The sequence below is a fragment of the Heptranchias perlo genome, chromosome 7 (assembly GCF_035084215.1).
Source record: "Heptranchias perlo isolate sHepPer1 chromosome 7, sHepPer1.hap1, whole genome shotgun sequence".
Lineage (NCBI taxonomy): Eukaryota > Metazoa > Chordata > Chondrichthyes > Hexanchiformes > Hexanchidae > Heptranchias > Heptranchias perlo.
Window position 1 is genome coordinate 76,970,290 of NC_090331.1, and position 26,989 is coordinate 76,997,278.

At 43.1% G+C, this 26,989-nt stretch overlaps 2 protein-coding genes across 3 annotated transcripts in view; one reads left to right on the top strand and one right to left on the bottom strand.

Annotated features, from left to right (window-relative positions):
• The window catches only part of LOC137323885 (thioredoxin domain-containing protein 6-like), a 51,875-nt gene extending 31,813 nt beyond the window's left edge, over positions 1–20,062 (top strand). Inside the window, exons 17-21 of one of the 2 annotated variants that reach the window (XM_067987932.1) lie at positions 572–810; positions 5,845–5,901; positions 9,713–9,772; positions 10,986–11,090; positions 16,431–20,062. In XM_067987932.1, the coding sequence (XP_067844033.1) occupies positions 572–810; positions 5,845–5,901; positions 9,713–9,772; positions 10,986–11,090; positions 16,431–16,444 (475 nt within the window). In that variant the 3' untranslated portion in view covers positions 16,445–20,062. Of the gene's footprint in view, positions 1–571; positions 811–5,844; positions 5,902–9,712; positions 9,773–10,985; positions 11,120–16,430 lie in introns of those variants that run through there. The other variant, XM_067987931.1, reaches the window with a different exon arrangement.
• Positions 20,063–21,301: 1,239 nt separating this feature from the next.
• LOC137323367 (secreted phosphoprotein 24-like) lies at positions 21,302–26,546 on the bottom strand. Its single transcript, XM_067986854.1, has 8 exons — positions 26,411–26,546; positions 26,165–26,268; positions 24,802–24,930; positions 23,642–23,773; positions 23,482–23,526; positions 22,739–22,783; positions 22,000–22,044; positions 21,302–21,866 (listed from the first exon to the last, which is right to left on the bottom strand). Exons 1-8 carry the CDS (start codon positions 26,544–26,546, stop codon positions 21,834–21,836), a joined length of 669 nt encoding a protein of 222 aa, XP_067842955.1. The 3' UTR covers positions 21,302–21,833.
• Between the last annotated feature and the right edge of the window lie 443 nt (positions 26,547–26,989).

Here is a 26,989-nt window from a genome sequence, read left to right on the forward strand (position 1 = left end):
TGGCCTTGATGATACGGCCTTTAATTTTGGAGTCAAGCCTGGTAGCCATTTTTTTTCTTGGAATGACTCACTGCACATCACGGTGTCCCTCAGTGCTGGATATTCGCATGAATATAAATTTGGATTCAGAGTTGGTTGGATGAATTTAGCAACAAAATATTCCTTATCCTTTAAAAACAAAACTTGCATAGACTAAGAAGGTATCAGGTTTGATCTCAGCTGTGGCAGTTGTAGCGGCAAAGGTTGGCCTCAGGGAAGGGAAAATTTGGCCAGGGTTCCTGCTACTGTCTACTGACCCCTGATGGAAGTTACTGTTTGTGGACATTGAGTGAAGAGTTGTTGAGGCTCGGTTGTGATGCATTTAGCAGTCAAACAATAAATGATTCCTGTGCCTGAATAGTGAGGCCCGAGGAGCCACCGACATTAGGCCTTGGGCCTCATTTACATTGAGCCAGCCAGCTGCCAAGAGCCACCTTTAGCTCAGGTAAGAAATCATGCTTCTTTCTGAAAGATAGACTAAAGTTGATTTAACACCGGCAATAAATTCCTATCCTTTCTCCACCTTCTGCAGAGGTCCATCGTTGATGATGATTCTGAGTAAAGAGAATGCAGTGGAAGAGTGGAGAAGTTTAATGGGTCCTACAGATCCTGAGGAAGCCAAACAAATAGCACCAGACTCTCTACGAGCCAAGTTTGCAAAGAACATCTTGCAGAATGCCTTGCATGGCTCCTCCAATCAGACCCAAGCTATGGAGAAGATCCACTTTGTATTTGGGGATATAAATATAGGAGCAGATGGGATTGTTCAAGGTAAGGGTCAATCTGCGGTTATAAAGGAGGGAAGGGCTGATAGATACGTAGATCTGGTCAATCTAGTCTACCTGAATTTCTGAAGCCTTACCTTTTTATGCAAACTAATGCAAATTTAAAAAGGAAAACTGGTCACCTGGTAGGTGATCCACTTCTCACTTCAACCTCCAACCTGTCTCTCCATCACAACCTTTCTTGCCTTTCTGTTTGATAATATGGTCAGTGATTCTCTGAACATTTATCTCTAGTCTCTTCTAAGAGCCAAATAATTCACCCAACACTCTTGCTCATCTATACTGAAATCAAAACTCATCACACAATTTCCAACCCTAATTCATTCTTTCCCAGGGTTTCAAAGCTGTGATAACTCATTTCCTCCTTCAGGATTTCCTTCCTCCTATAACTTTCAGACTTTAAAACCCAAGCCTAAGGTCAACTAGTTTCGGATTTACCTTGACTTATTTTTTATTCTTTTCAACTATGGTGGTGTCCTGCCTTATGTATCTTGGACCATCAGCTTAGTTTCTTAATGTAAAAAAATCGCCTTTGTGAAATTCCTGAGAATTCTGCTGTTCTGACACTACCAGATCTAGAACCAATTTATTTAAAAAAATTTCCTCCTCAGACACGTGTCCTTCAGAATTTTTGAAGGAGAGCAGTTTAGTTTCTTTGCCTTCACTTTGATGGGCGTGACAGTGTTGGGTCATTATTGTATTTCCTGCAAAAGAACATGAGTAGAGCCTATTCCGAATTTTGAGATTAATTTCTGAAGCAACCAGCTTTTATTGTGGATTTGTGCTCATGAAGATGATTGATGTCAGTGCTTTACCATTTGGGGCACCCAGTGTTAGTATCAAGCACCTCTACATCTATTATAGCATGGTTAGATACAGAGCAATGTGCCCTCTGCTCTGTCCCAACAATGAGGATAATTTTAACCCCCAAGAACGGGTGGGTTGGGGGCGGGTGAAAGGTTAAAATAATAACTTTTTGGAGCGGGACCACATCCCGGCTCCAACGTGCCCACTTCTGGGTCTAACCCAGGCAGGTTTGTATGCGTGTGTATAGCAGACACCAGGAAATCCCGCCCACTTAAAGTCGGCAGGCCGATACTTAAAGGAGCAATGTACCTCATTGAAATACTTGAGGTATTTAATTCTTTGTGTATTGGAAAACTTAATGAATTTAACCTTACCTGTTTAGGGTATCCCATCGCTTCCAATTCATGTCAGATGAAAGCAGGCGGGAAGGGCTGGATCCATGAGGTGAGTGCCTTTATTGCACTACTTGTGGGCCTGGAGGAGCAGGAGAGCTTCTCCCAGTCCCAACAAGCTCACCTGGCCGAAAGGAACCCCGCGATCGGCCGACCCTCCCCCCCACCCCGATGCTGGACACCTCCCCCCCGATCTCTGACACTGGTTGACCCCCCTCTGATCTCCGACGCTGGCTGAACCCCCCCCCCCCCCACTGATGTCACGCTGGCTGACCCCCCTCACCCCCCTCCCCGTCCCCGATGCTGGCTAGATCCCCTGATATCATCCATGACGTCCCACCTCCTCCCCTTCCGTTTGATTTTTTGCAATGCCGATGATCTCTCTCTCTCCCTACCGCACCCCTCTCTGATTTGCAGCTCCTTTCACTGCCGACAGGCAGCCAACCTGTCAATCTGGCTGCCTGCCGCATGGGAAACCCAGAAGCTCAAATACTCACCTTCAAAGGAGTTGCAATCGCTTCCAGGTTCCCCACGCGAATATCTGCCAACACATGGGGTACCCGGCTCCGAGTAAAAATCATGACCAATGTGTCTAAGGCCCAACCTCACCACCATCATGCCACCAATATGACACTTATCCATCTCCCATGCCAGCTATCCAATTGCATCTCCAAACAAGGTTAACAATTCAATGCCAAATCATGAAAATTGGAGGCAGTTTTGTGCTGTGTGCCCATGCCTGTGAGGAACTGGGTTGAGCCTGTCCAAACTCATTTCACACAGGACCTTTACCGCCAGTGAACAGACAACACTTTCATTCTCATCATTCTAGATTAGATTTGAATCGAGGACTCAGAGGTGAAAGACCAGTGTCTATATTTCAGTGGTGGGCCATCGGGCAGCAAATAAAACAAAATAAACCCATCCACAGACAGTAGTCAACTTTAAACTTCAACCAAGACTTGAATTTGAGCTTGAGGTCAAGACAGTGCCATCTAAGTAATATAGCTATATTGCTGCATTGGTTTAATTGTTACCCAAAAGAGCATGAAGTGAATTAATTGGGTGATCGATCTTATACTTTGCATGTGGACTCTGGGCCAATGGTATAATATGTGTTTTTTCTCCAAAGGAAAACCATGAAAAAAATATCTCTAAGCTTTTCACGCAATGTCGTTTTAAACCTTAAAAATGTAAATATTTTATAACATTTGTGTCACGAGTGGAACGATGGTAAACACAAAACACAAAGTCTGGCCCAGTCAGATAATTTGGAATTCTGTGCTTGATTTGTCGATTGGATAATCCAATGGTGACCTGCTGTGTACGTAGACCAATATCTTACCTGGGGAGGAGATCCAGATGTGTGTTGTAAGGAGGCACTGCCCTCATGAGAAAGTGTGAGAAGAACCACTTGAGGAGGGAAGAGACCTGGGGAGCTGTGCACCGATTTCACTTTGATGCATTCTATGCTGGTGCGACAATTATGGCCCAGAATTTGCTGTCAAAATAACCATGAGGCTAATGGCGTTCACCATTATTTATACTACAAATGCTACAGCAACTTCAGGCTGGAGCAGATGCATGGTTAAACGCAGAAATCCACAAGTTGTTGTCCGAGATGTGCCGCTCCGCCATTAGCTTCACGAAAACGGCATCTCGCTGTTTGCCTCACCATTGAAATGCATAGAACGGTATGAAGTTGCTGTATTTGCGCTGTGGATACGAGCTAAACTCGCCACAGAGAGTTAAGTCTTGCCCATTTCCATCTAAATACCCTTTTAACGATGTGGTAAGTGTTAATTACTGCCAGTCAACCTCTCTGGCACTGAAAGTTCACTATTACAAGTGTGGAGTGTCATTCCTTCAGGTTTTAATTGTTTTTGGAGTTTAAAAAAAAATTACATCAGATTTTTTTTACTTTTCCTTTTTGTCTCTTTTTTCTGTCTCTCTTAACCCAATCTTTCTGTCCCTCTCTTTATTTCTTTCCCTGTACCTGATTTGACATTGAATTCACCCACTCTAACTTACACTTCCTTCTCAGCCCTTGCGCTGTTAATTTCACAATCTTTCAATCTGATTGGTTAAGGAGATACACAGTTGCTTGCCCTGTTCACACAGGTCCCAGATGCCCGGTTTCCCTCGCTGCGCTGTTTCCATCTCGCACTTCTAGCAACTTGCTGTGCGAAATATCTTCGAGATTAAATGGGCAAGGGCAATTCTAACTAACGGCAGATGCTGTTCGTTGCCTTGCTACAGCAAATTGTGGGTTGATGAGTTTGAACATGAGAGACATTGCAAACAAATGGAAAGAAGGAGTATTCTGAGCATTGTCATGAAGGCTGTGGCCCTGTAATTGCTTTTCCATTCCGATGGACTCTCACTGATACACTGGGTTCCAGCCTTGAACGAGTTTCCTATATGCCCTTGTGGGGGTGGATCCATCAATGTAAGGAGGCACGGGGATTCCCTACGTTGGAAGATCCTGCTCCTAGGTCCTTAGTTGGGATCTGGCACAGATCTGGTCTCAGCAAGCGTACCAGGCAGAAGCGGGGTCCACCTGGGTAAGGGTTGGGGCCTGAACCCCCTCTCCCTGAAGATTGGGGGGGGGGGTGGGTTTGCATTTCAAAGCAAATTTACATTCACAGGGGTCCACGGGGGCGACTAGGTTCCTTTTTCGGGGGAGACTGGCATCCCACCTCCACCTGAATGGCCAGTGTTTTTTCCAGGATTGATGGTGGGAGGGATGCTGTAGATGCACCCCCAAACCAGCAAAGGTCTGCTTGTGGAGGCCCCGTCCCAGAGCCGGAAATCTTTGGTGGCCTTGTCAAAGATTGCAGGGCATGGGGAGGGAGCTCCTGGAACTAGTGGGGGGTGCCCCCCAAGTATTTTCTAGGCCTGTGTCTCTTTTAAAACAGCAAATGAGTGAATCTTTGTCATTGTTGGGCAAACCCATCTTGCTTAACCAGAGAATGAAAGACCCCTTATTAAGAACTTTATTTTATCTGCTGGATGTCTAGTTTGAAGGTCTATCACCTTCCTTATCCTGAGATCCACTAATGTGGTCTTTAATATGATAAAACGGCAATAAGATGAAAATTAGGATTTTTATATCAACTGTCTTAGGGTCCGGAGTATAACAAGCATGAGCACACTGTACTTGCTCTTCTTGGTTCACCATCTTGTAAATCTCATTAACATTGATCAAAGTTAGAAATGATGGCCGTATACAATGACAACAGCATTCATTTATATAGCACCTTTAACACAGAAAAACATCCCAAGGCTCTTCACAAAAGCATAATCAGAAAAAAATGGGCCAACAGTCGTACAAATTTCTCTCAATTTTCTTCCTTCTCCTATTGAAGGCAAGATTCATGCTGGGGTATAGTTCCATGGCGCTTTGGCGATCCTTGTCTATGTGATCATTCTCACCTGTGAGCCTGGAGAATGAGTGTCAGATGTCAGGTGAGGATAGTATCAGTCTTTGCTGTGGTGCTTCCCTGGTCAAACAGCTTGCTGATACTCACAGTGTTGGCTTTCACATGATGAATGGCCAGTTGGGTGAAGTACATGAAGGCTTCTCACAGTTGTGGAATTGTATCCGAGCCATAGTCAGCATCTTCAGGAGAGAATGCCATTATGAGAGCAGTAATTGAAACGTTCCTGCAACTGGGTGGAAGAATTAGTCGAACCTATGACTGAGCTACTTAAGAGGGAGACGATGCAATCAGATATATTTTTGACTGCCTTTGCCTTACAGAAGTGGTAAAAAATAAATTGATGTTATTGCTGCTGTCATTTATCCGCTCTACTTTTAGGTATTGAACCAGACTTGGAGAAAGTGGTGTGCCCGGAACACAGAGATGAGTCTGAAGGTACGTGTGAATGACACCAATGCATAGATTCACTAATGGGACTAAATAATTCAGATAGGAAGACTTAACCAATGGCATGATGCACTTTTGACATAACAAATTTAAATGAATCTGCACAGACCCACAATCCCAAATCAGTTGTTTTAATTTTTATGTTAACATGTGACAATAAAGAAAACAAATATAAAATTCACCAACTTGCACACTTACCCTGGGGTCCAGAGACATGTACCTACCTTGCGGACCCCCTCAGATGTACATCTTGCGGATGGGGGCCGCCATAGCTGCAGTCCTGACCTCCTCGAAGGGCGAACAGCATCACCAGCCTCGCCGGCCAAGCCGTCCACCTCTGTCACGTGGAGCTCCACAACACAGTGCTGTGACACATCCACCTGCACAGCAGGAGGGAGGGCAACCGCAGAGAGAGAGGCTTCGCAGAGGGCAGTACCCACGCCACAGGGTCCACAAACCGAGGCTCAGCTTCCTGGACCTCTCTGAGCAGCAGTGCACACGGAGGCTCAGAGTCACTTGACATGTAGTCGTGGACATCTGCAGCTTCCGTCATGCTGAGCTGCCCCCGGCTGGCCCGAGCACCATCTTCTTACCTGTCGCTGTCAAAGTCACCACTGCCCTCAACAACTTCTCCTCCGCATCCTTCCAGGGTGCCACCGGGGACATCGCCGACGTCTCTCAGTCGTCTGCACAAAAGTGCTCTGCAAATACACCTACACCCACTCTGCAGTGACACACTGGGTGGCATCAGGTGTGGGTCTTCATTGTGATCCTCAGGAAAGCGCATTATTGCACAAACCAGACAAGATTCGCAAAGTGGTGGCAATAGTGGTGCCAATAAAATATGTGATGTGAGTTGGTCAGAAATTAAATATAAGTTAAAACCATGACAAACCCTCAAACACCCTTGTGCATCCCCTTCATGCTCACAACACGTTTGCCTTATGCTGCCTACTGCACATATGTGATGCATGCCCTGTGGCTGGAGCACAGGTAGTGGCAGGTTGAGTGAGGCTGACCGTGAAAGAGATGCATCAGAGGGTGAGTATGAGATAGAGCCATGAGATTGTATGAGGATTGGGTTGAGTGGTAGTGGTGGGATGAGTACTGGCGAGGTGCGTAAGTGCAGGTAAGATGAGCTTTGAGTGGGTGTGAGGAGTGATGTGACAGAGTAGTGTTGACAGTGCAGAAGGAGATGTGGGGTGGGGGCGGTGATGTGGCAGACGGAGTGTAGGGGAATGAGTAAGTGTACTCACTTTGGCTGACCTACTTAGGTCATAGTAGCGCCTCCTGCACTGTATGCAGTTGCGTGATATGTTGGTGGTGCAGGTGACCTCCTCTGCCACCTCAAGCCAGGCCTTCTTGGTGGCAGAGGCAGGCCGCTTCCTCCCGCCCGCCGGGGGGAAGATCTCTGTCCCCCCCACTCCTCCTCACCCCATCCAATGATACCTGGAGTGAGGCATCATTAACCTGGGAGCAGCCTTCCCCCTGGGCTGCTTCATGCTGTAATTTTTCCTATTTGTTGCAGCATCTGTCAGTGGAGGACTGTCCCTTTAAATAGAGCTCCTCCAGCTGACAGACCTTACTGCGCATGCGCAGCCCGCCCGACACGCAGATCAGCAGCGGGGAACCCGGAAGAACAGGTAAGTGGATCCAATTAGGCTGCGATCGCGCGCGGGGCAGACTGATTTCACCGGGCGCGTTACCCACGCGCCCAATAGCCCCCCCACCGCGAACCCGCAGCCCTCCTAATATCGAGCCCATCATCTTGTGGACCAGTGGTGAGGGGGCTGACTTTCCTGTGGTCAACTCCCGGGGAACACTTGTGCAACATTCATGGGGCAGAGACCATGGCCCCAATATAAACTGTGCCCACCTGGTGGAAACTGGGCCGGGGGTGGGGCGGTGTAGGGTGGCAGTTAAAATAACGCAAGCCAGTTACCCCTTCCGATCCCACTTCTTTCCCTCCATGTCCCGATATTAACCTCCTCTTTTGAGCAGGCGAGCAGGACACCTGCAGGAAGGAAGTGGGGTCCTACTTTAATTATGCAGATCAGATCAAATGATGTCATTCGGACCTGATTTGTAATTTTAACCTGAGGTCTGAGTGGGAACAGTGTTGGGTCCCCATCAGGCAAACCTGTCGGGAGCCGGATTGTGGACTCGAAGAGGTCCAGAGGGTAAGTTTGAAATTCATTTTTCAGCTTTCCATGTGGTGCAGGAGATCTCCTCCAGGCCTCACAAGGAAGCCTTGGGCCTCCCTTGCACTGGGCTCCTCCCCCTCACCCAGATCGCAGACAGACCCCTTGATTGCGGTAAGAATTCCCACTAAATGCCGGTGACCGTTCCCACGGATCCCTGGCTGCGGCCACCTACTTCAAACTTCCGCTCCCGCCCACCGGCCAGGCTGCCAATTTGGCCAGCTGTCGGGCAAGAGCCTGCAGCAGATTATTTAAGATTGGCAGGGCCTCCAACGTCCCCGGCCTTGCCGGGTTTTCCCAGCGTTACCGCGCTCCCCAGCTCATCCCCTTTACACTTCATCCCATTACACATGGTAAATTAAGCAGCCCAAGGGATTCGAGCCAAGTTAGTGGAAAGTTATAGGGTGCTTTTAAAATGTGTGACGATATTAATAATCTGGATTCTTTGCGGTATTTTTGGCTCTAACTGTTATGCTGGGAGCTGGCGCAATGCCACTCCCTCTCGGAACCACCAGTTTGGCAGGTCTTGGAGGAGGTGGTGTTAACTGACTATGCTGAAGCTAGGTTGCCAGTGTAGGTATAAGCGTGCTCACTATACTGGACTGATGTGCACCAAGATTTTGCAATGAATGCAGATGTGGTCGCTATGAAAAAAAACCTGTAATTTTCCACAGTTTGCTCATTAGCGGTAGCCTCAGCCAAGTGTCGTGAACCGCGTAGGTGTTGTGGAGAAATCCAGCTGGAACGCTGCACTTTTTACTGACCATAGCGGAGGAGGCCACTGCTTCTCCTCTGAGCAGTGCATTCTGAGAAGGATGACATAGCTGTGGCTGGCTTCACTCACATCCTTCTGTGAAGGTTGTTTTCATTTTTGGATGAATTTTGTGCTCACTGGGGTATAGGGATGTTATTGCTGGAGAATTTTCCATATGTAAACTATGACTGATGGCCAAAGCCTATCCAACCACACACAAACATACGAAAATGACGGGCAGGAAAAGACCAGCTGGTCCATTGAGCCTGCCCCACACTCATGATGGCCAGAGCATCACGATTAGGCACTTCCTAACTCCCTCCCCGCCTCCGCCCCCCTCAATACAGCCATGTCCCTCCTCCACAGGGAGCATCACAGCCAAGTCCGGTTCCCTCCTCACCCAAAGTTCACACGCATGCACTTCCAGTAGAGGTTGTTGGATGCCGAGCAGGAGCACTGGCCTTGTTGTCCCCTTCATTATCCAGCGACTCTGTGGACAATTGTGGCATGCCTTAGCTGATATCAGCTAATTCAGCAGAGACCAAGGATCAAATTAGGGACCTTCTTGGTCCTTATGCTTTAGCTACTCACTGGATAAAGTCATTAAGGTATCAGGATGCGGGTAGAGAGAGCCCTTCAGGAGCACTTTTATATCAATAGCAAAGAAATTTTGAGCCATTACTGCGCAAAAGCACGATATAAAAACGGACGTGGAAAATTAATTGGTAAATGGTCACTGTCTGTTCAATACCATGTGTGGTAAAGAGTTGGGTATTGGAAGTAATGTAAAGTAGAATCTCCCTCAATTTAATATTTTTTCTGTTTGTTTTCTGTTGCCTTATAGACACACTGCTGGAGGCGGAAACTGTGGAGACAACAGAAAAGACTGCGACAGATAATGGGAGTAGGTGCAGCCATTTTTTTTGTCCTATATTAAAATACAGACCTACAGTTCTAGTTAAGCCCTTTTGCCCCAAGACATCAGTAAAAAAGTCTGCATGGTCAGAATGTCAGTGAGTAAATCAGTTAATCTCTCAGAGCAATTGGGGCCCACCTGAAAATTACAGTAAAAGTCTAACTTTGGGGAACTAGATGAAAAAATGTTTCTGAGGTTTTAACTCTTAAAAATATCCAGATGCTATGTGGTGTGATACTGAGCCACCCAGACCAGGAAAGTCCCAGATTTGAGCCCTCATCTATGCTGAGCCAGCTGAGATGCTTACAATTGGTCTCAGTGCCCTGGGTTAGAGCAAACAAATCAGCCCAGGATTCCTGTTCCTGACTATTATTTTGTGAACTCTGCTGGGAAGTACATATATGGACATTGGTGGAGGATAGGGTCATTGCTGGCGAGGATGCTCTCTTATGGTCGAACAGCCTGCCTGACACTATGGGTCAATTAGCCTGACGACATTTACAAAGGATCAAATAGCCTTCTCTTGCTGGTCAGGCTCACACATGAAGAATCACTACTGGGGTGAGGTACTGGACTGGACGGTCAAACAGTTGTGGAACCATACTCCAGTATGTGCCAAGTGGGTAAGGGAGAAAACTGGAAAACCTTTAAATACACTCTTATCAAACTTAAGGGAAAATCCTTTGGTTAATTTGTGTGGTCAATACCAAATTCAAGTAGTTAAATTAAATTATCTGGGCAATGCGAAAGTAAATTGTAAAATATCCTGATATATAAATATATCCTTATATATACTCTGCTTATATCCTCCACTGACATATGATGCTCAACATGACTGCCTAAGAGATCTCCTATATTTTTACGGGAGATAGTAGCCATTTGGCTGCAGTTTCTTTCTGAGAGAATAGCCTTTCCTGCTCTCATCAGTGCCTCTGCAATCAAACAGCCTGTTCACCCTTAAAGACTGCATCAGTGCCCCCCCAGTGGTTGAGTGGTTAATAGTATTGTATGATTCTGATTAATATAGACCAGGAAAGTCCTATAGTCAATCTCTGGGCTGCGACCAAACTTCAGTGGAGTTGTACAATGTAGATAAATAGAGCTGTAACATATTAAAACGACCTCTCTCTCACACACGTGGCCATTTTTCGATGAAGACTAAAATGCTAAAACAGCATTTATATTCCTTTCTTTTTCACAGCTCCTGTAGACTCACCCACTGAGAACTCACAGAGCACTTTGAATGAAAGCTCGCTGAAGAGTCTATCTCACGTAACGGCAGAGGAGTCCAAGGTGAACGGAGAAGGTAATGGTTTTATCAGAGATTCTCTGTAGCGGCTGGAGCTGTGCACACAGAGCCCATTACATACAGAATGTGCTGAGCACTGCAGCTAGAATATTCCTCTTTTTAAAAGACAGCAACTTTGGCAAGTTCTGGCTTTGGCAGGGCTGAAAGATAATGCAGCTCACCAACTTATAAGCACCATAGGTGTGTTCCTGCCATCATCCCCAATGCTTTGAAAGCATCTTTCATTTTTTTTCCCCTTTTCCCCTGATTTCTGCCCTCCCCCTCTCCCTGAAAAAGGATGATTCATGCTGGTGCACAATTCCAGAGGGTGAGGGGGAAGGGGTGTGGGGTGTGGGGAGCAGCCATTGCTAGCCCTTCCTCCCAAGTGGCCATTCTTTGTGTCTCTGTGGGTATGTAGAAAAGAGAAAAGTTATAACACTGGAAGTTAACATGCAGGTACAGCAGGCAATTAGGAAAGCAAATGACATGTTGGCCTTTATTGCAAAGAGGTTGGAGTACAAGAGTAAAGAAGTCCTACTACAATTGTACAGGGCTTTGGTGAGACCACACCTGGAGTACTGTGTACAGTTTTGGTCTCCTTATCTAAGGAAGGATTTTTTGCCTTGGAGGCGGTGCAGTGAAGGTTCGCCAGATTAATTCCTGGGATGAGAGGGTTGTCCTATGAAGAGAGGTTGAGTTGAGTAGAATGGGCCTATACTCTCTGGAGTTTAGAAGAATGAGAGGTGATCTCATTGAAATATTCAAGAGTCTGAGGGGGCTTGACAGGGTAGCTGCCGAGAAGTTGTTTCCCCTGACTGGAGAGTTTAGAACTAGAGGGCACAGTCACAGGATAAGGATTCAGCCATTTAAGACTGAGATGAGGAGAAATTTCTTCACTGAGAGGTTGTGAATCTTTGGAATTCTCTACCCCAGAGGGCTGTGGATGCTGAGTCGTTGAGTATATTCAAAGCTGAGAAAGATAGATTTTTGGACTCTAGGGGATTCAAGGGATATGGGAATCAGGCAGGAAAGTGGAGTTGAGGTCGAAGATCAGCCATGATCTGAATGATTGGCGGAGCAGACTCGAGGGGCCAGATGGTCTACTCCTGCTCCTATTTCTTATGTTCTTATGTAGTGTTAGCAGGATATTCATTCATGGAGACATCACGGCCAATACCAATCCTGTTCTCAACTAACACCAGAATAGTTCTAGGGAACAAAAAGAGAAAAGTTATAGAAGGGAAGAGGTTGTGTCATTTAAAACGGTATTTGAAAAGTTAAATATTAAATTAAAGGTAAATGTTTAAAGGATGCAAAACCTCCGAGAAGTTAACATTTCCTAACCAGCTACCCGAGAGTTTTTGAAAGGTTACATCGGAAACGCGGAACCTTGTATTTCCCAGTATCCATTGCAAATGTCCAAAAGAGGTGAAACCTGTGATTTGTTTGTATTTAAAATAAAAACAGAAAATGCTGGAAATACTCAGCAATTCAGGCAGCATCTGTGGAGGAAGAAACAGAGATAACGTTTCAGGTCGATGACCTTCATTTTAATTTGTTTGTAACTACTGGCCAAGAATATCTCAAGCACACTGCACCTTCAGTTCCATATTTACCCCCAAAAATCTCCCATCCTCTCCTGAAGAAGTAGGGGGATGAAATTGGTCTTCGCCAGTAGCACAAAACGGGCTCGTAGTTAATTAATAGCCCATTTTACACCCTGCCCGATTTCCTTTTCCACTGAAGTCACTATTCACTATGAGCCCATTTCACACTATGAGCGCAGACCAGTTTCATCCCTGTAGATTCTTGCTGGGGCCCAGATCCTTGTCATTCTCAACCTAGAGCCTAGACATTAAATATTGGGAGATTATTCAACCAACGAGGGCACCATAAGACCATAAGAGATAGGAGCAGGAGTAGGCCATTCGGCCCCTTGAGCCTGCTCCGCCATTCAGTGAGATCATGGCTGATCTGATTTTTACCTCAACTCCACTTTCCCACCTTTTCCCCATATCCTTTGACTCCCTTGCTGATCAAAAATTTGTCTAACTCGGCCTTGAATGTATTCAATGACTCAGCCTCCACAGCTTTTTGGGGTAAAGAATTCCTCCTCATTTCTGTCTTAAACAGGCGACCTCTTATTCTGAGACTATGCCCCCTAGTTTTAGATTCCCCCATAAGGGGTAACATCCTCTCAGCATCTACCCTATCGAGTCCCCTCAGAATCTTGTATGTTTCAATAAGATCTCCTCTCATTCTTCTAAACTCCAATGAGTATAGACCCAACCTGTTCAATCTTTCCTCATAAGACAACCCTTCCATACCCGGAATCAACCAAATGAACCTTCTCTGAACTGCCTCCAATGCAAGTATGTCCTGCCTTAAATAAGGGCACCAGAACTGTACGCGGTACTCCAGGTGTGGTCTCACCAGCACCCTGTACAGTTGTAGCATGACTTCCCTGCTTTTATACTCCATCCCCCTAGAAATAAAGGCCAATATTCCGTTTGCCTTCTGGATTACCTGCTGCACCTTTATGTTGGCTTTTTGTGTTTCATGTACGAGAACACACAGATCCCTCTGTACCGCAGCATTTTGTAGTATTTCTCCATTCAAATAATATTTTGCTTTTTTAGTTTTCCTCCCAAAAGTGGATGACTTCACATTTTCCCATATTATATTCCATCTGCCAAATTTTTACCCATTCGTTCAACCTGTCAATATCCCTTTGCAGACACTTTGTGTCCTCATCAAAACTTGCTTTTCCACCTATCTTTGTATCATCAGCAAATTTGGCCACAAGACACTCTGTTCCTTCATCCAAGTCATTGATATATATTGTAAATAGTTGAGGCCCCAGCACTGATCCCTGCGGCACCCCACTAGTTACAGATTGCCATTTTGAAAATGACTCTTTTATCCCGACTCTTTGTTTTCTGTTAGTTAGACAATCCTCTATCCATGCCAGTATATTACCCCTAACACCATGCGCTCTTATCTTGTGCAGTAATCTTTTATGTGGCATCTTATTGAATGCCTTTAGCAAATCCAAATATACTGCATCCATTGGTTCCCCTTTATCCACCCTGCCCGTTACTTCCTCAAAGAACTCTAATAAATTTGTCAGACATGATTTCCCCTTCATAAAACTATGTTGACTCTTCTTGATTGTATTATGAGTCTCTAAATGTCCTGCTACTACTTCCTTAATAATGGATTCTAGCATTTCCCAATGACAGATGTTAGGCTAACTGGTCTGTAGTTACCTGCTTTCTGTCTCACTCCCTTCTTGAATAGGGGTATTACGTTTGCAGTTTTCCAATCCGCTGGGACCTTTCCAGACACCACAGATGAGTTTGATCCCATTCTCTTCCACAGCCCACACATGCATACTTTCCAGCATGATTCATTGTTTAGCCATCAGAAGCAGAAACCCAGGCTGATTTGTCTCCTCCCTAACCCAGAGACACTAAGGTCATTTATACTGCCCCTAATGTTGCCCTGACTGAGATCAGCCAACTCTGCACAGATTGGGAATCCAACTCTGGACTCTATGCTCTATATAGCTTGATAGTACATTAGGCGGTGCCTTTATGTGGGAGTATATCATCTTTTTGAACAAATTTATCTTCTGAGTCAGTCATAACCATCAAACTATCGCTGAGGAAATCTTTACATATACCCACAAGCAAGGCTGTATCCTCAGACAACCCGACTGAAATCCCTGAGTAGCTGGTTAGAAAATACTAAACTGCTCAGAGGCAAGCAGATAAACATCCGTGCTAATGGTGTGACTGTTTAAAAACTAAGATCTGGGCTGCAGTGCAAATCACTGCAACTGCACGAGTTGATCTCAGAATACAAACAAGCAGGCATTTTTATGTATTATATTGATACAGCAGAGTAATTTACTGTAAATTGGAAGAAAATGAATTGTATTAAACATTATGTGCTGATATACTCAGTTATTTTTAAAAACTGAAATGCTTATTGAAATTTTCCAAAACTAAAAGATCATTTGCATTGATCATATCCTCTGGACATTCCAAAGCATCTCTCAACCATCGATTTACTTTCGAAGTGCAGCCACTGATGTTATGTAGGCAAACATAGCAACCAGAACACGCAGAAAGAGCCTCAATTTAGCGTCTCATCTGAATGACAGCACTTCTGACAATGCAGCACTCCCTCAGTATCGTACTGAAGGGTCAGCCAATATTATATGCTCAAGTTGTTGTGTACTGGGGCTTGAACACACAATATTATGTCCAAGAGGGAAGAGAATGCTCCCAACCGAACCAAGCTGACACCAATATTAAACGTTAAATGAAAGAAAGAAAATAAATGGATGATAATTTTTTTAATTAAAAAGTCTGTTCTGTGGTATCAGTAATACCATATTTAGTTGAATATACCCTGCCCCTGTCATATAGGCCTTACACCAAACGTGAGGCCTCTCCCTGGGAGGAAAATAATTATTACTAGCTTGCATATAGGCCTTACCCAAAATTTAAACCAAAATTTTGAATATATTTGGGTAAATACAGCCTTCAGGATATTTTTCTGTGCCTGATCCCACTCAAAGAAACTTCTTCCATCAGTTAATATTACTGTATAAATTTCTACAATTACAGGAATGCCTTTGTATTTTTTTCCTTTGAACTTGTTTTAAGATTCATTGAGGACAAAGGAATAGATTTCTTAAGGTTTAAACAACTTTACATTCAACAGGTCCTGCGAGCATACAGACTTCATCTGCAGATTGACTTACTTGTGCAATCTGGATGTAACCAATTGCTTAATTGCAATGTGTATACAGCATAAACGATGCTAGATTTCGTACTCAAACTGAGAGATCATCATAATCTGCAACTTTATACAACAAATCTTCTTAAATAGTAATAAAATCAAGCAATGAAATGTCTATTAGGATCCAATCTACCCTTTCAACATCTAGAGTTATTTTAAAATGGTTGCCAAGCAGAGGTTCCTTTTGAAATTGTTGTGTACATGCACTTCACATCTAACGGGAGATTGGTAAATCACTGACTGTCCGCTTTAGTTCTTTATATCATACAAGAACACTTTGGGGTAAAATTCCTGCCAGGGTGTCTCCCAATGTGACATCAGCAGAAGATCAGCAGAAACCACAGAGAAACACCGTGAACAGGGATCCCACCACACTTCTGGTGAGGTTATAGTGGCACAGTGGAAACAGCTCCAAGGAAATTTCCAGCCGAAGAATGAGGGAAACAAAGAAATTTGAGCATTGCTCACTTTACCAATTCCTCATTTATTATATGTTTCTATTTTATTTTCTGTTTACTGATGCTTCCTCCCAATTATTTTTTTCAGATGGAGAAGATTAAGATTCAGCTTGAGGTTAAGGTCATGACGAGACTTAAAAGGCATGAAGATACTGTGAGAAGCAAAGGCAAAAGTCTATTCTCTGCATTTAAGAGTTGAATGATTGGCCTTGGACGTTACAGAATGCCATTTCTTATACCTGGGGGCATCGTAGTATTCCAGGAAAAACCTTCCACGAACAGTACGATCCCAACAAAACGTGTGATGATAATTCACTGTAACTTTGTGCAATCTAAAGTCAATTTCTTGAGCATTTTGCTGCTTGAAGCAAAAAATCCCTTTGACAAACATTACTACAAAAATGGTCCTTGCTGCTAATATACACTATATATAAAATCAAAAACCAACACAACATATTTGTACATGCAGAAGTAAGTATAACTGTTGTAGTTATCTGAAAGACAAATTAATACTTGTCTCTTCTTGGGCAATACAATGATGCTGTGTGCTGAGTACTAATCAGTAGTGCCTTCTCCTTAGAGACTGTCATTGGGTCGTAGGTCATGGGGCAATGCCACCATTATAGATGGTTGTTTCCTCCGAGACTGACTTAGGTCATGGGACATGGGGCAATGCCACCATTACAGATGGCTGTTTCCTCAGAGACAAGCTGAGAGAGTGGAGGCTGATTGTTCCCCCATTTAGTTTCCAACCTGAGTTACACTGGACAGAGAGTATCTAAATGGAGGTTGTGTCATCTCCCTATGAAAAGTGGAGAAAACTTTTTTTTATTCGTTCATGGGATATGGGCATCGCTGGCAAAGCCCATCCCTAATTGCCCTTGAGAAGGTGGTGGTGAGCCGCCTTCTTGAACCGCTACAGTCCGTATGGTGAAGGTTCTCCCACAGTGCTGTTAGGAACGGAGTTCCAGGATTTTGACCCAGCAACGATGAATGAACGGCGATATATTTCCAAGTCGGGATGGTGTGTGACTTGGAGGGGAACGTGCAGGTGGTGTTGTTCCCATGTGCCTGCTGCTCTTGTCCTTCTAGGTGGTAGAGGTTGCGAGTTTGGGAGGTGCTGTCAAAGGAGCCTTGGCGAATTGCTACAGTGCATCCTGTGCACTGCAGCCACGGTGCACCGGTGGTGAAGGGAGTGAATGTTTAAGGTGGTGGATGGGGTGCCAATCAAGTGGGCTGCTTTGTCCTGGATGGTTTCGAGCTTCTTGAGTGTTGTTGGAGCTGCACTCATCCAGGCAAGTGGAGAGTATTCCATCACACTCCTGACTTGTGCCTTGTAGATGGTGGAAAGGCTTTGGGGAGTCAGGAGGTGAGTCACTCGCCACAGAATACCCAGCCTCTGACCTGCCCTTGTAGCCACAGTATTTATGTGGCAGGTCCAGTTAAGTTTCTAGTCAATGGTGACCCCCCAGGATGTTGATGGTGGGGGATTCGGCGATGGTAATGCCGTTGAATGTCAAGGGGAGGTGGTTAGACTCTCTCTTGTTGGAGATGATGTGGAGATGCCGGTGATGGACTGGGGTTGACAATTGTAAACAATTTTACAACACCAAGTTATAGTCCAACAAATTTATTTTAAATTCCACAAGCTTTCGGAGGCTTCCTCCTTCCTCAGGTGTTTACAATGGTCATTGCCTGGCACTTGTCTGGCGCAAACTGAGGTACATCCTCCTAATGCTGGCATAGGGAGCATCGGCAGAAGTCAGGGAGCAAGCGGCTGCTTCTTCTTGGCATCGAGAATGTGAGCTTCTGTAGACTGGAGATAAGAAAGTATAAGGATAAATAACAACAAGCATGGATTCTGTCTCTTTATCATCAGCACAGCTTTGTCCCACTCTCAGAAATACTCCTTTATATGTGGTGGAGATACACCTTACCTTCCAAAGGAGTGGAGACAAACCACACAAATCTAAATCTGAGTGAACTATTCACTTTTGCCCATTATGGACTGTAAATATATAGTCAGGATAAATTTACATGAATGAGGTACACAGGACTAGGCAGGAATGGATTGGTTCCTTAAGGCAGAGTAAATTCAGAATCATTTTTTGTCCTAAAATAAATCAAATGATCCAATAATTGAATTAACCAACTTAAATAACGCAATAAAGTGGGAATTTAGCGCTAAAATGTTTGAATTATCAGATAATTTGATTTAAGCAACTTTGAATTAAGTGTAAACTATATTGATTTCCAGAAAACCTCCAATGTCCCTTCTCTTTGCTGTAAATGGGAAGTAATAGTCTTGTCACAGCCTGTTTAGAATTCAGTTATAATGATGTGTGTGTGAATTGGATTCAAACACCATTTTGAATGATCTCAGTCGCTGGTAAATTTACAGTGAGATGTGAAGTTAAAGCTTCCAGTATTAGAGTTTGTTTTAAAACAATAGTTGCAAAAGTGGATTATTCTCTGCAAATCTGGCCAAAATGGGGGTGGCATGGCGACGGAAAATGAAGCACAATCTGGTGGTGAGTCCCACTGCCGCCTCACCGGCCCAACCTGGATAGCCTCTCCCAGCCCTGTCGGGACCACCACTGGCCCCCCTTCTCACCACTACACGCAAATGGGGAAGAGGGTGGGGCCAGGTCCCGGCAGATTTTTCTGGCATTCACTCGAAGTACCACCACTTCCATGTGGAAGGTGGCAGTACAATGACGCTGCTGCCCTGGGAGGCAGCAACAATTGCCCTGAGGTCTCCCGATGGAGAGAGAGAATTTCATAGTGGCCTTCTCTCCCTCCAATCTGGCCTCCACTTACCTTCCTGTGTAGGCCGAGGCCTAGCAGGCTGCCAATTCCCTGGTCTTCGGAGCTCCGGCCCCATTTAAATGCTCGGTTGCCTCTTAAGGTGCTGCAGCACTGCCGTGATTTGGGGCACTGAAGGGCTCACTCTTGGTGGTGAGCATCCCACCAGGAGCCTGCCATGCATCTTCAATGACCATCCGACTTGGCCCCAAAGAGGAAAATCTAGCCCTATTGATCTGATGTCATCTTAACAACATCACTGCTAAGGATCTGACATCCAACAGTGTGCGTCACAGTCCATTTTCATGATTGCAATAAAACAAATGAGCAGCAAGGCCACTAAGTTGATCTAATGGATGGTGGGAAATGTGCAACATCTCCCCATCCATTGTTTAACAGAGTGTGGCTACTTACATTTTTCAGCATCGGACTCCAGCAAGTTCATCGAGTCAGTGACTGGCCAGAATTCCCATATCTATCCTGCTGAAAATGTGAATGTGCAGATTTCAGGAGGGTGAGGGCAGGGTTAGGCCATGCTCTGATACACCCCCTGCAGTTGAATAGCCAATCTATTCTCTCTGTCAAGGCTGACATATGAATAATGGCCTTTTGGGCGAGGTACTGGAGTCTGGCCTATGCCTGTAGAACCAACCAATACCACAGCAAAGAGGCAACACATCCAGTGGAGGCAGGTAGGAACCTGGCAAGAAATAAATATTTCCACCATCACTATGGAAACAAGATTTGCACCATAAATTTTGCCTGAAGCCTGATTCCACTGACAATATACTTTTGTGTTAAAGCTACAATAGATTCATGAATTTCAAATCTGGCCTTAATTTTTGCTGTATTCAATGCTGTCAGACCTTTTATTTAAGCAGAGTAACTAGAAGAGAATGGTTACAATAAATTATAAATGCACAAACTCAACTGCTAACTGTATTTATATTAATATTGTATTTTTTTCCAGTAATGAAAACAATTTTTTCAAATAATTTACCCCCCCACCCAACAATTCCCAAGAAAATGGTGAGAAAATATTTTACATGGCAGAAGAGTTTGGGTGTGCTGCCTATCATCCATTATATTTATAATGTCACATCAGGGTTGGGGGGGTCCTGCACAAAATGGCTGCCCCCACATATTTACTTTTGGTTCTGGACATGAACTTTCCACACCTAGCCATGTCTCAGGTGCAGTTTATCCACAATCGTGAGGTAAATTTCCTTAAGAAGCATAAATTGTCAACTTAGTTTAGATGATCCAAGACCTTTCTCTTTTGCAGAAGTGTGCAGTACCATCATACTATATGTAATCATATTAATATACTTAGTTGCTCTATTGTCTCCCATAAGGAATATTTGTTGTGCTCAACATCTGCTATCTTTGGATTCTTAATACTCCAGAGACAACAGAGCTGCCAATTGGCAGTGGAGGAGACATATCGCCAAAAGCTGTCCTGGCTGTTCACTTCAGGTGAAGTGCATTCAGCTCATCTTTAGATCTATTTTTTCCATTGCGCCAGAGATCTTTACCTCTGAACTTAAGCCCAGGACAAACTCACTGTGGTTTGTAATGTACCTCACAACATTGTTGCATTCCTGTTTATTTTATTCACTTTTCAATTCCCAATTCAGCCTTCGTCTGTTTAATCAGTGGGATCTATATATTTTTTCAGAATCTATAATTTATAGTTGTATTAAACTGCGCAAAATCCATATGCCATGGTGGTTGGATGAGTTTGAATGTTACACTTTACAGCTGGGACTTAGGCTTGATATCACCCCAGACTGATGGGATTAAAGTCTTCTCTCTCCACTCACTGTAAAACTCCGATGCCAACTAAATTCAGACAGTTCTAGCCCCATTCCAATTGGGGATAGGTCCAAGCAGTAGGGTTGGGATACAAGGTAAACTTTTGAGGCTTTATTCTGCACTTCACCCAGGATTGCTCAACACAACACTAGGATCTCTCAGCTTGAGGATTACATTATCCTTCCCCGCCCTCTTAAAAAAAAGTAAGGCCAAATCACCATTATTTTTTTGCCCAATATAATTTTAGAGAAAATAATATTATAGCAAATAATTAGAATTGAAGGCAGTAAACAGAGAATGAAATACAAACTCCATTTTTTACAAGCAAAAAAAGTCATTTATTCATCAGTTTTCAAGAAAACAAAATATAGCATGTCTGCAGCAATTATACAGTTATAATTTACCATGGTATAACAAACAATAACACATACATTGGCAGTATAATACAAGAAGTGCAAAATTGGTCATTCTCAATGATCATTTAACCATCTGCCCTGAGCAGTCAACCAGTAGACTATCTGGGTGCATCATGGTGATGGAACAGGCCATCTCGGAGGAGAATGGGAGGGACAAAGCCCACCCCCAACAAGAACAAATTTGATATCGGAGTCCAGAGTGGAGTGACAACAGTTGTGGAGAACATCAGAAAATCTTGCACTTAAACTTTAATATGATCTACAGAATACAAGACACCAAAGGACAGAACATTTACAAACTATAGAATCTCCCAGTTACAGTAAAATGTACAGTCAGGAACCCCAGGTCCCCCCTTATATATGAACAAATAAAGTACAATTTATGTCATCTTCTTGAATCTGAATGAGATCGTGTGTTCACACCAAGCTCGGCCTTTCAGAAGTTTCATTCATGGTTAGTGTCGGGCTCTTGATTCATCGCTGTGTTCCTGGAATGATCAAAATAAACAGAATTGTAATTTTCAGATGGATTCAGTTAAATCCAAATTCAATGTTTTATTGTTGTTGATAATCATGATCAAGAAGGCAATTATCTGACACAAAGTCCCAGTTTATACTCACATTTGAAAACTCTTCCAGTGCTGATTCTTTTGACATGCTTTTCACCTGTATTAAAATATTCATATTTACATCTTTAGCAAAGAGGGTAAATGAGACATTTTGTAAATAATCCCAACATTTCCAATCATCTCCAAGCAAAAGGTAAAATGATATTAGATTATCAATGAGGAAGTGGTAACTCTTTACATTTCAGAGTTGAGATTGAATGGCTCAGTGTTGGAATGGAGAAGTCCTCACCAAACATCTCATGTTCTGCAGAGCAGCAATAATCAATACAGCCCTGGTACAGTGGGGCTGTGGGGTCAATGGATAAACTAATGAAAGGTGTGATTATATATCAATTGGTCTCCATTGTGTTGAACTCCCCCTCTCCTGAGACCCAGCAATTATTGTCTATTAGATGAGGAGAATATAAATGATGCCGCCCTCATGAACCCATCACTTGTATCTCTCCTGACACCAAGTTTGTTGTCAGTGGAGAGCATTCTCTCTGATTCCAGACCATTCTAAAATTCAGCAAAGAACAAACTTGTCCACTTGGGGTCAATTCACCAATCCTTTCCAATGATTGGAGAACATCCAATAGCAATAAAGCCTCAGGACCCCCTCCCCCACTGCCCCTGGGTGGACATTTAATTAAATACAAGCCTCAGACCATATTCTGACACAGCTGAATCCAGGTTTCAACAGTTTATTCTTTTTGATAACAATTTGACAAAAATTCCCAGTTTATACTCACATTTGAAGACTCTTCGAACGATGATTCTTTTGACATGCTTTTCACCTGTATTAAAACATTCATATTTATATCTTTAGCAAAGAGGGTGAATGAGACACTTTGTAAATAATCCTGATTTTTATGATCATATCCAAACGAAAGGTTTAAATGATATTAGATCATAAACAGCGGAATGTTAACTCTAAATTTCAGAGTTGAGATTCAGTGGCTCAGTGTTGGAGTGGAGAAGTCCCCATCAAACATCTCATGTTCTGCAGTGCAGCAATAATCAATACAGCCCTGGCACAGTGGGGCTGTGGGGTCAATGGTTAAATTAATGAAAGGTGAGATTATCCATCAATTGATCTCTATTATGTTGACCAAACTATCCCCCTCCCAGAACCCCTAATAGATGAGGAGAAATAAATGATTCTGCCGTCGTGAAGCCATTAGTTATATCAGTCCTGATACTATCGTTGTTGTCAGCAGAGAGAGTTCTCTCTCATTCTAGACCATTCAAAAATTCTTTGTCTTCAATAAAGAACAAACTCATCCTCTTTACTTGGGGTCAATTCAACAATCCTTTGACAATTGTTCGAGAGCACCCATTGGGAATTGAGCATCAGTATCTCCTCACCAATGTCTCTGGGTGAACATTTAATTAAATAAAAGCCTTAGACTCTATTCTGACACAGTTGAATCCAGGTTTCAATAGTTTATTGTTGTTGATAATCAGCTGAGGAAAAGTTCCAGTTTATACTTACATTTGACGACTCCTCGAGTGATGTCACTTCTGATTTGGTTTCAACCTGCGTTAAAATATCAACATTTATATGTTTAGCTCAGGACATCAAAGAGACATTTTGTATATAATCTCAAGTTTTAGAAAGCCCATTCCCCTGATTTGTATAATTGTGAGTTTACCTCAATACTGTTTTCGCTTGACTCTGATGAGTCACTGTTGCTGTCAACCGTCTTCAAACCTCGACACTCCACATCGATGTCAATGACCTCATCAGCAAAATATTGAACATGACTTTTGCAAAAACCAATTTCCTGTCAAAATAAAACACAATATATCAAAATTATTGAATGATTGTAAGCTCAGCACTGACATAGGTTGTTTCTTTGATATAACTCAATACACACGGTCCTTTCTATGATATAACTCAGTACTCACGGTCCTTTCTATGATATAACTCAGTACTCACGGTCCTTTCTATGATATAACTCAATACTCACGGTCCTTTCTATGATATAACTCAGTACACACGGTCCTTTTTATGATATAATTCAGTACTCATGGTCCTTTTTATGATATAACTCAATACTCATGGTCCTTTCTATGATATAACTCAGTACACACGGTCCTTTTTATGATATAATTCAGTACACACGGTCCTTTCTATGATATAACTCAGTACTCACGGTCCTTTCTATGATATAACTCAGTACTCATGGTCCTTTTTATGATATAATTCAGTACACACGGTCCTTTCTATGATATAACTCAATACTCATGGTCCTTTCTATGATATAACTCAGTACACACGGTCCTTTCTATAATATAACTCAGTACTCACGGTCCTTTCTATGATATAACTCAGTACACACGGTCCTTTCTATAATATAACTCAGTACACACGGTCCTTTCTATGATATAACTCAGTACTCATGGTCCTTTCTATGATATAACTCAGTACACACGGTCCTTTCTATAATATAACTCAGTATACACGGTCCTTTTTATGATATAACTCAGTACTCATGGTCCTTTCTATGATATAACTCAGTACTCACGGTCCTTTCTATGATATAACTCAGTACACACGGTCCTTTCTATGATATAACTCAGTACACACGGTCCTTTCTATGATATAACTCAGTACACACGGTCCATTCTATGATATAACTCAGTACACACGGTCCTTTCTATGATATAACTCAGTACTCATGGCTCTTTCTATGATATAACTCAGTACACACGGTCCTTTCTATAATATAACTCAGTACTCACGGTCCTTTCTATGATATAACTCAGTACACATGGGGGTTTTTACGGTACAATATAACTCAATACTCACAGCGGTCTTTTTGGTGCGGAAGTGGCAGCTGGGATCATCAAATTCCAGTCCAGAATTTTTGGAGCAGACGGTTTCTTTCACAGTGAACGCTAAATCCACGTTGTATGACAATTTGCCTGTGCGATAAATCTAATGAAAGGAAAACAGGTCATTAGTGTGTTATTGTATCCAGTGTTCTTACTCTGGTCAGATGAAGCTCAGAATAACATAGTTCTTTATTTTCAACAGATGTCTCCACTGGGACTGTCAGAATCATCAACCAAAATGGCCCCTTTCAGCAGCATAGTACAAATGCTCGATGTGCTGGAACCTTTAATAAGGGAAGGAAATTAACAGAAGAACGACAGATGATTAGGATTTGAAAATACTTCAGAGTAAAATAATTCCCAAATCACAACCTTGGAAGAATTTCAATTCTCACTTCCAAATAATGCTCCAATTCCAGTCTTCAAAATCAAAGATTTAAAATTACTCATTAACTGAGCTTCACCCACTATTGTATGTGTAATAAATCGGGTCAAATCTTGCTGGAGCGGGGCATCTCGTGGCATGCACTGTTAATTAGACTTTTTACTGCACCCTTCAGCTTGAATATAATTTGTGTTATAACTTGCTGGAACAGCGACCTGATAATGGTGCAACGAGGGAAACGGAGCATCTGGGACTTTAGTGAACAACGGGACCAACGGTGTATCTTCGTAACCAATGAGATTTAAGGATTGATACAGAAACAGATGAACGACGGAGAATGAGAGTGAATTAGAGTCAAATCAGGTACAGAAAGAGAACTAAAGAGAGGAAAAGAAAGATTGGATTAACAGAGAGAAAGAAGAGACATATAGGAAAAATAAGAAAAAAAATTAAAAATTTGAAATTTGAAATTTTTAAAATCCCTAACAACAATTTATTACATGCAGGAATGAGAATCAACGGTGTAAACTGTTCCCTTTCTGGGCCAGGGAAGTTGATTGGCATTGCATTAACAATTATCATGTTGTTAAAAGAGTATTTATGCAGTTAATTATGAGTCCTAACTTTCTGCGGCGAGTTTAATGGGCAATCAATGCGCAAATCCATCAAGTTCTTTAAAATAATGGAGAGGGTAAGGGCGAGATGCTGTTTGTGTGAAGCAAACAGCCGAGTGGTGTAAATCGACCAAGAAGTTCTGAAGATTCGCAATTCATGGCATGGCTCTTGAATCTCCGAACATGTTGGCCGATTTGCATCATTAACACACCGTTTTTTTTCCAGGAAAATTTGGTCCAATATTCTGCTTATGTTTAATAATCAGAGTCTAACTGAACTCAGTGATATCCTTGTAGACTTTAGAGAGTGAAACACACTTAGACCAGGACACACTTACATCCTTTGCTCTTCTCCTGGTTATACCACAGAGATTGGTGATCTCGGTGATTTCGTTGAGTTTTATAACTGACTCTCTCAGAGCATCCTCAGGGGTTGGTACTCCTGCAGAGAGAAAAGGAAAGTTGTACAAAACACTCCAGCATTCTTCAGTGAATTCTGTTTAAACATTGGTAAAATATCACTGACTGAAGCTCATTAACAATAACTCGTTGCTTTCTGAGGTGCTGCTCTCTCCAGTACGTACCTGAGCAGTGGAGGATCTGCACTGCAGCAATGATGAGGAGAAAGGATTTCATTCTGCCTCTTGTGTGATCAGCTGGCTGGTTTCTAACAGTAAAGGAGCTGCTTCTCTCTCTTGTTCTGCCTTTTCCTTTCAGCATTCAGTCTTTATATACTGCACCTCGACCACATTCAAACACTGACTCATATTTGCTCAGTTTGGTGATCCTGGCCGCAGAAATCTGCTGACAAGTGGGCCGTAATATGGGCACAGCTTCCTCTAAATATCATCATTGGGTTTAGATTTGGTTAAAAAAATGTGAGATCAGACTTTATTCCTCAGAATATGAAATAAATAACTGACAGATGACAGGAAATGATCACCTGTAGTTTGTACAAAGTCATGCTCAGTCCACTGGAGTTAACACCTGGAATTATTCAGTTCAGGGGACATGGTCAATATTTGGATCATTTCCTGCACCAAACATTAGCTCCAGAAACTCAGCTGTAACCACTGACATAATTTTGCCATGGTGAGTGAAAGGTAAAGCAGGATCTGGATGATGTGCAAAACAATTGTTTTCTCCTGTTCTTATCTCCCGTT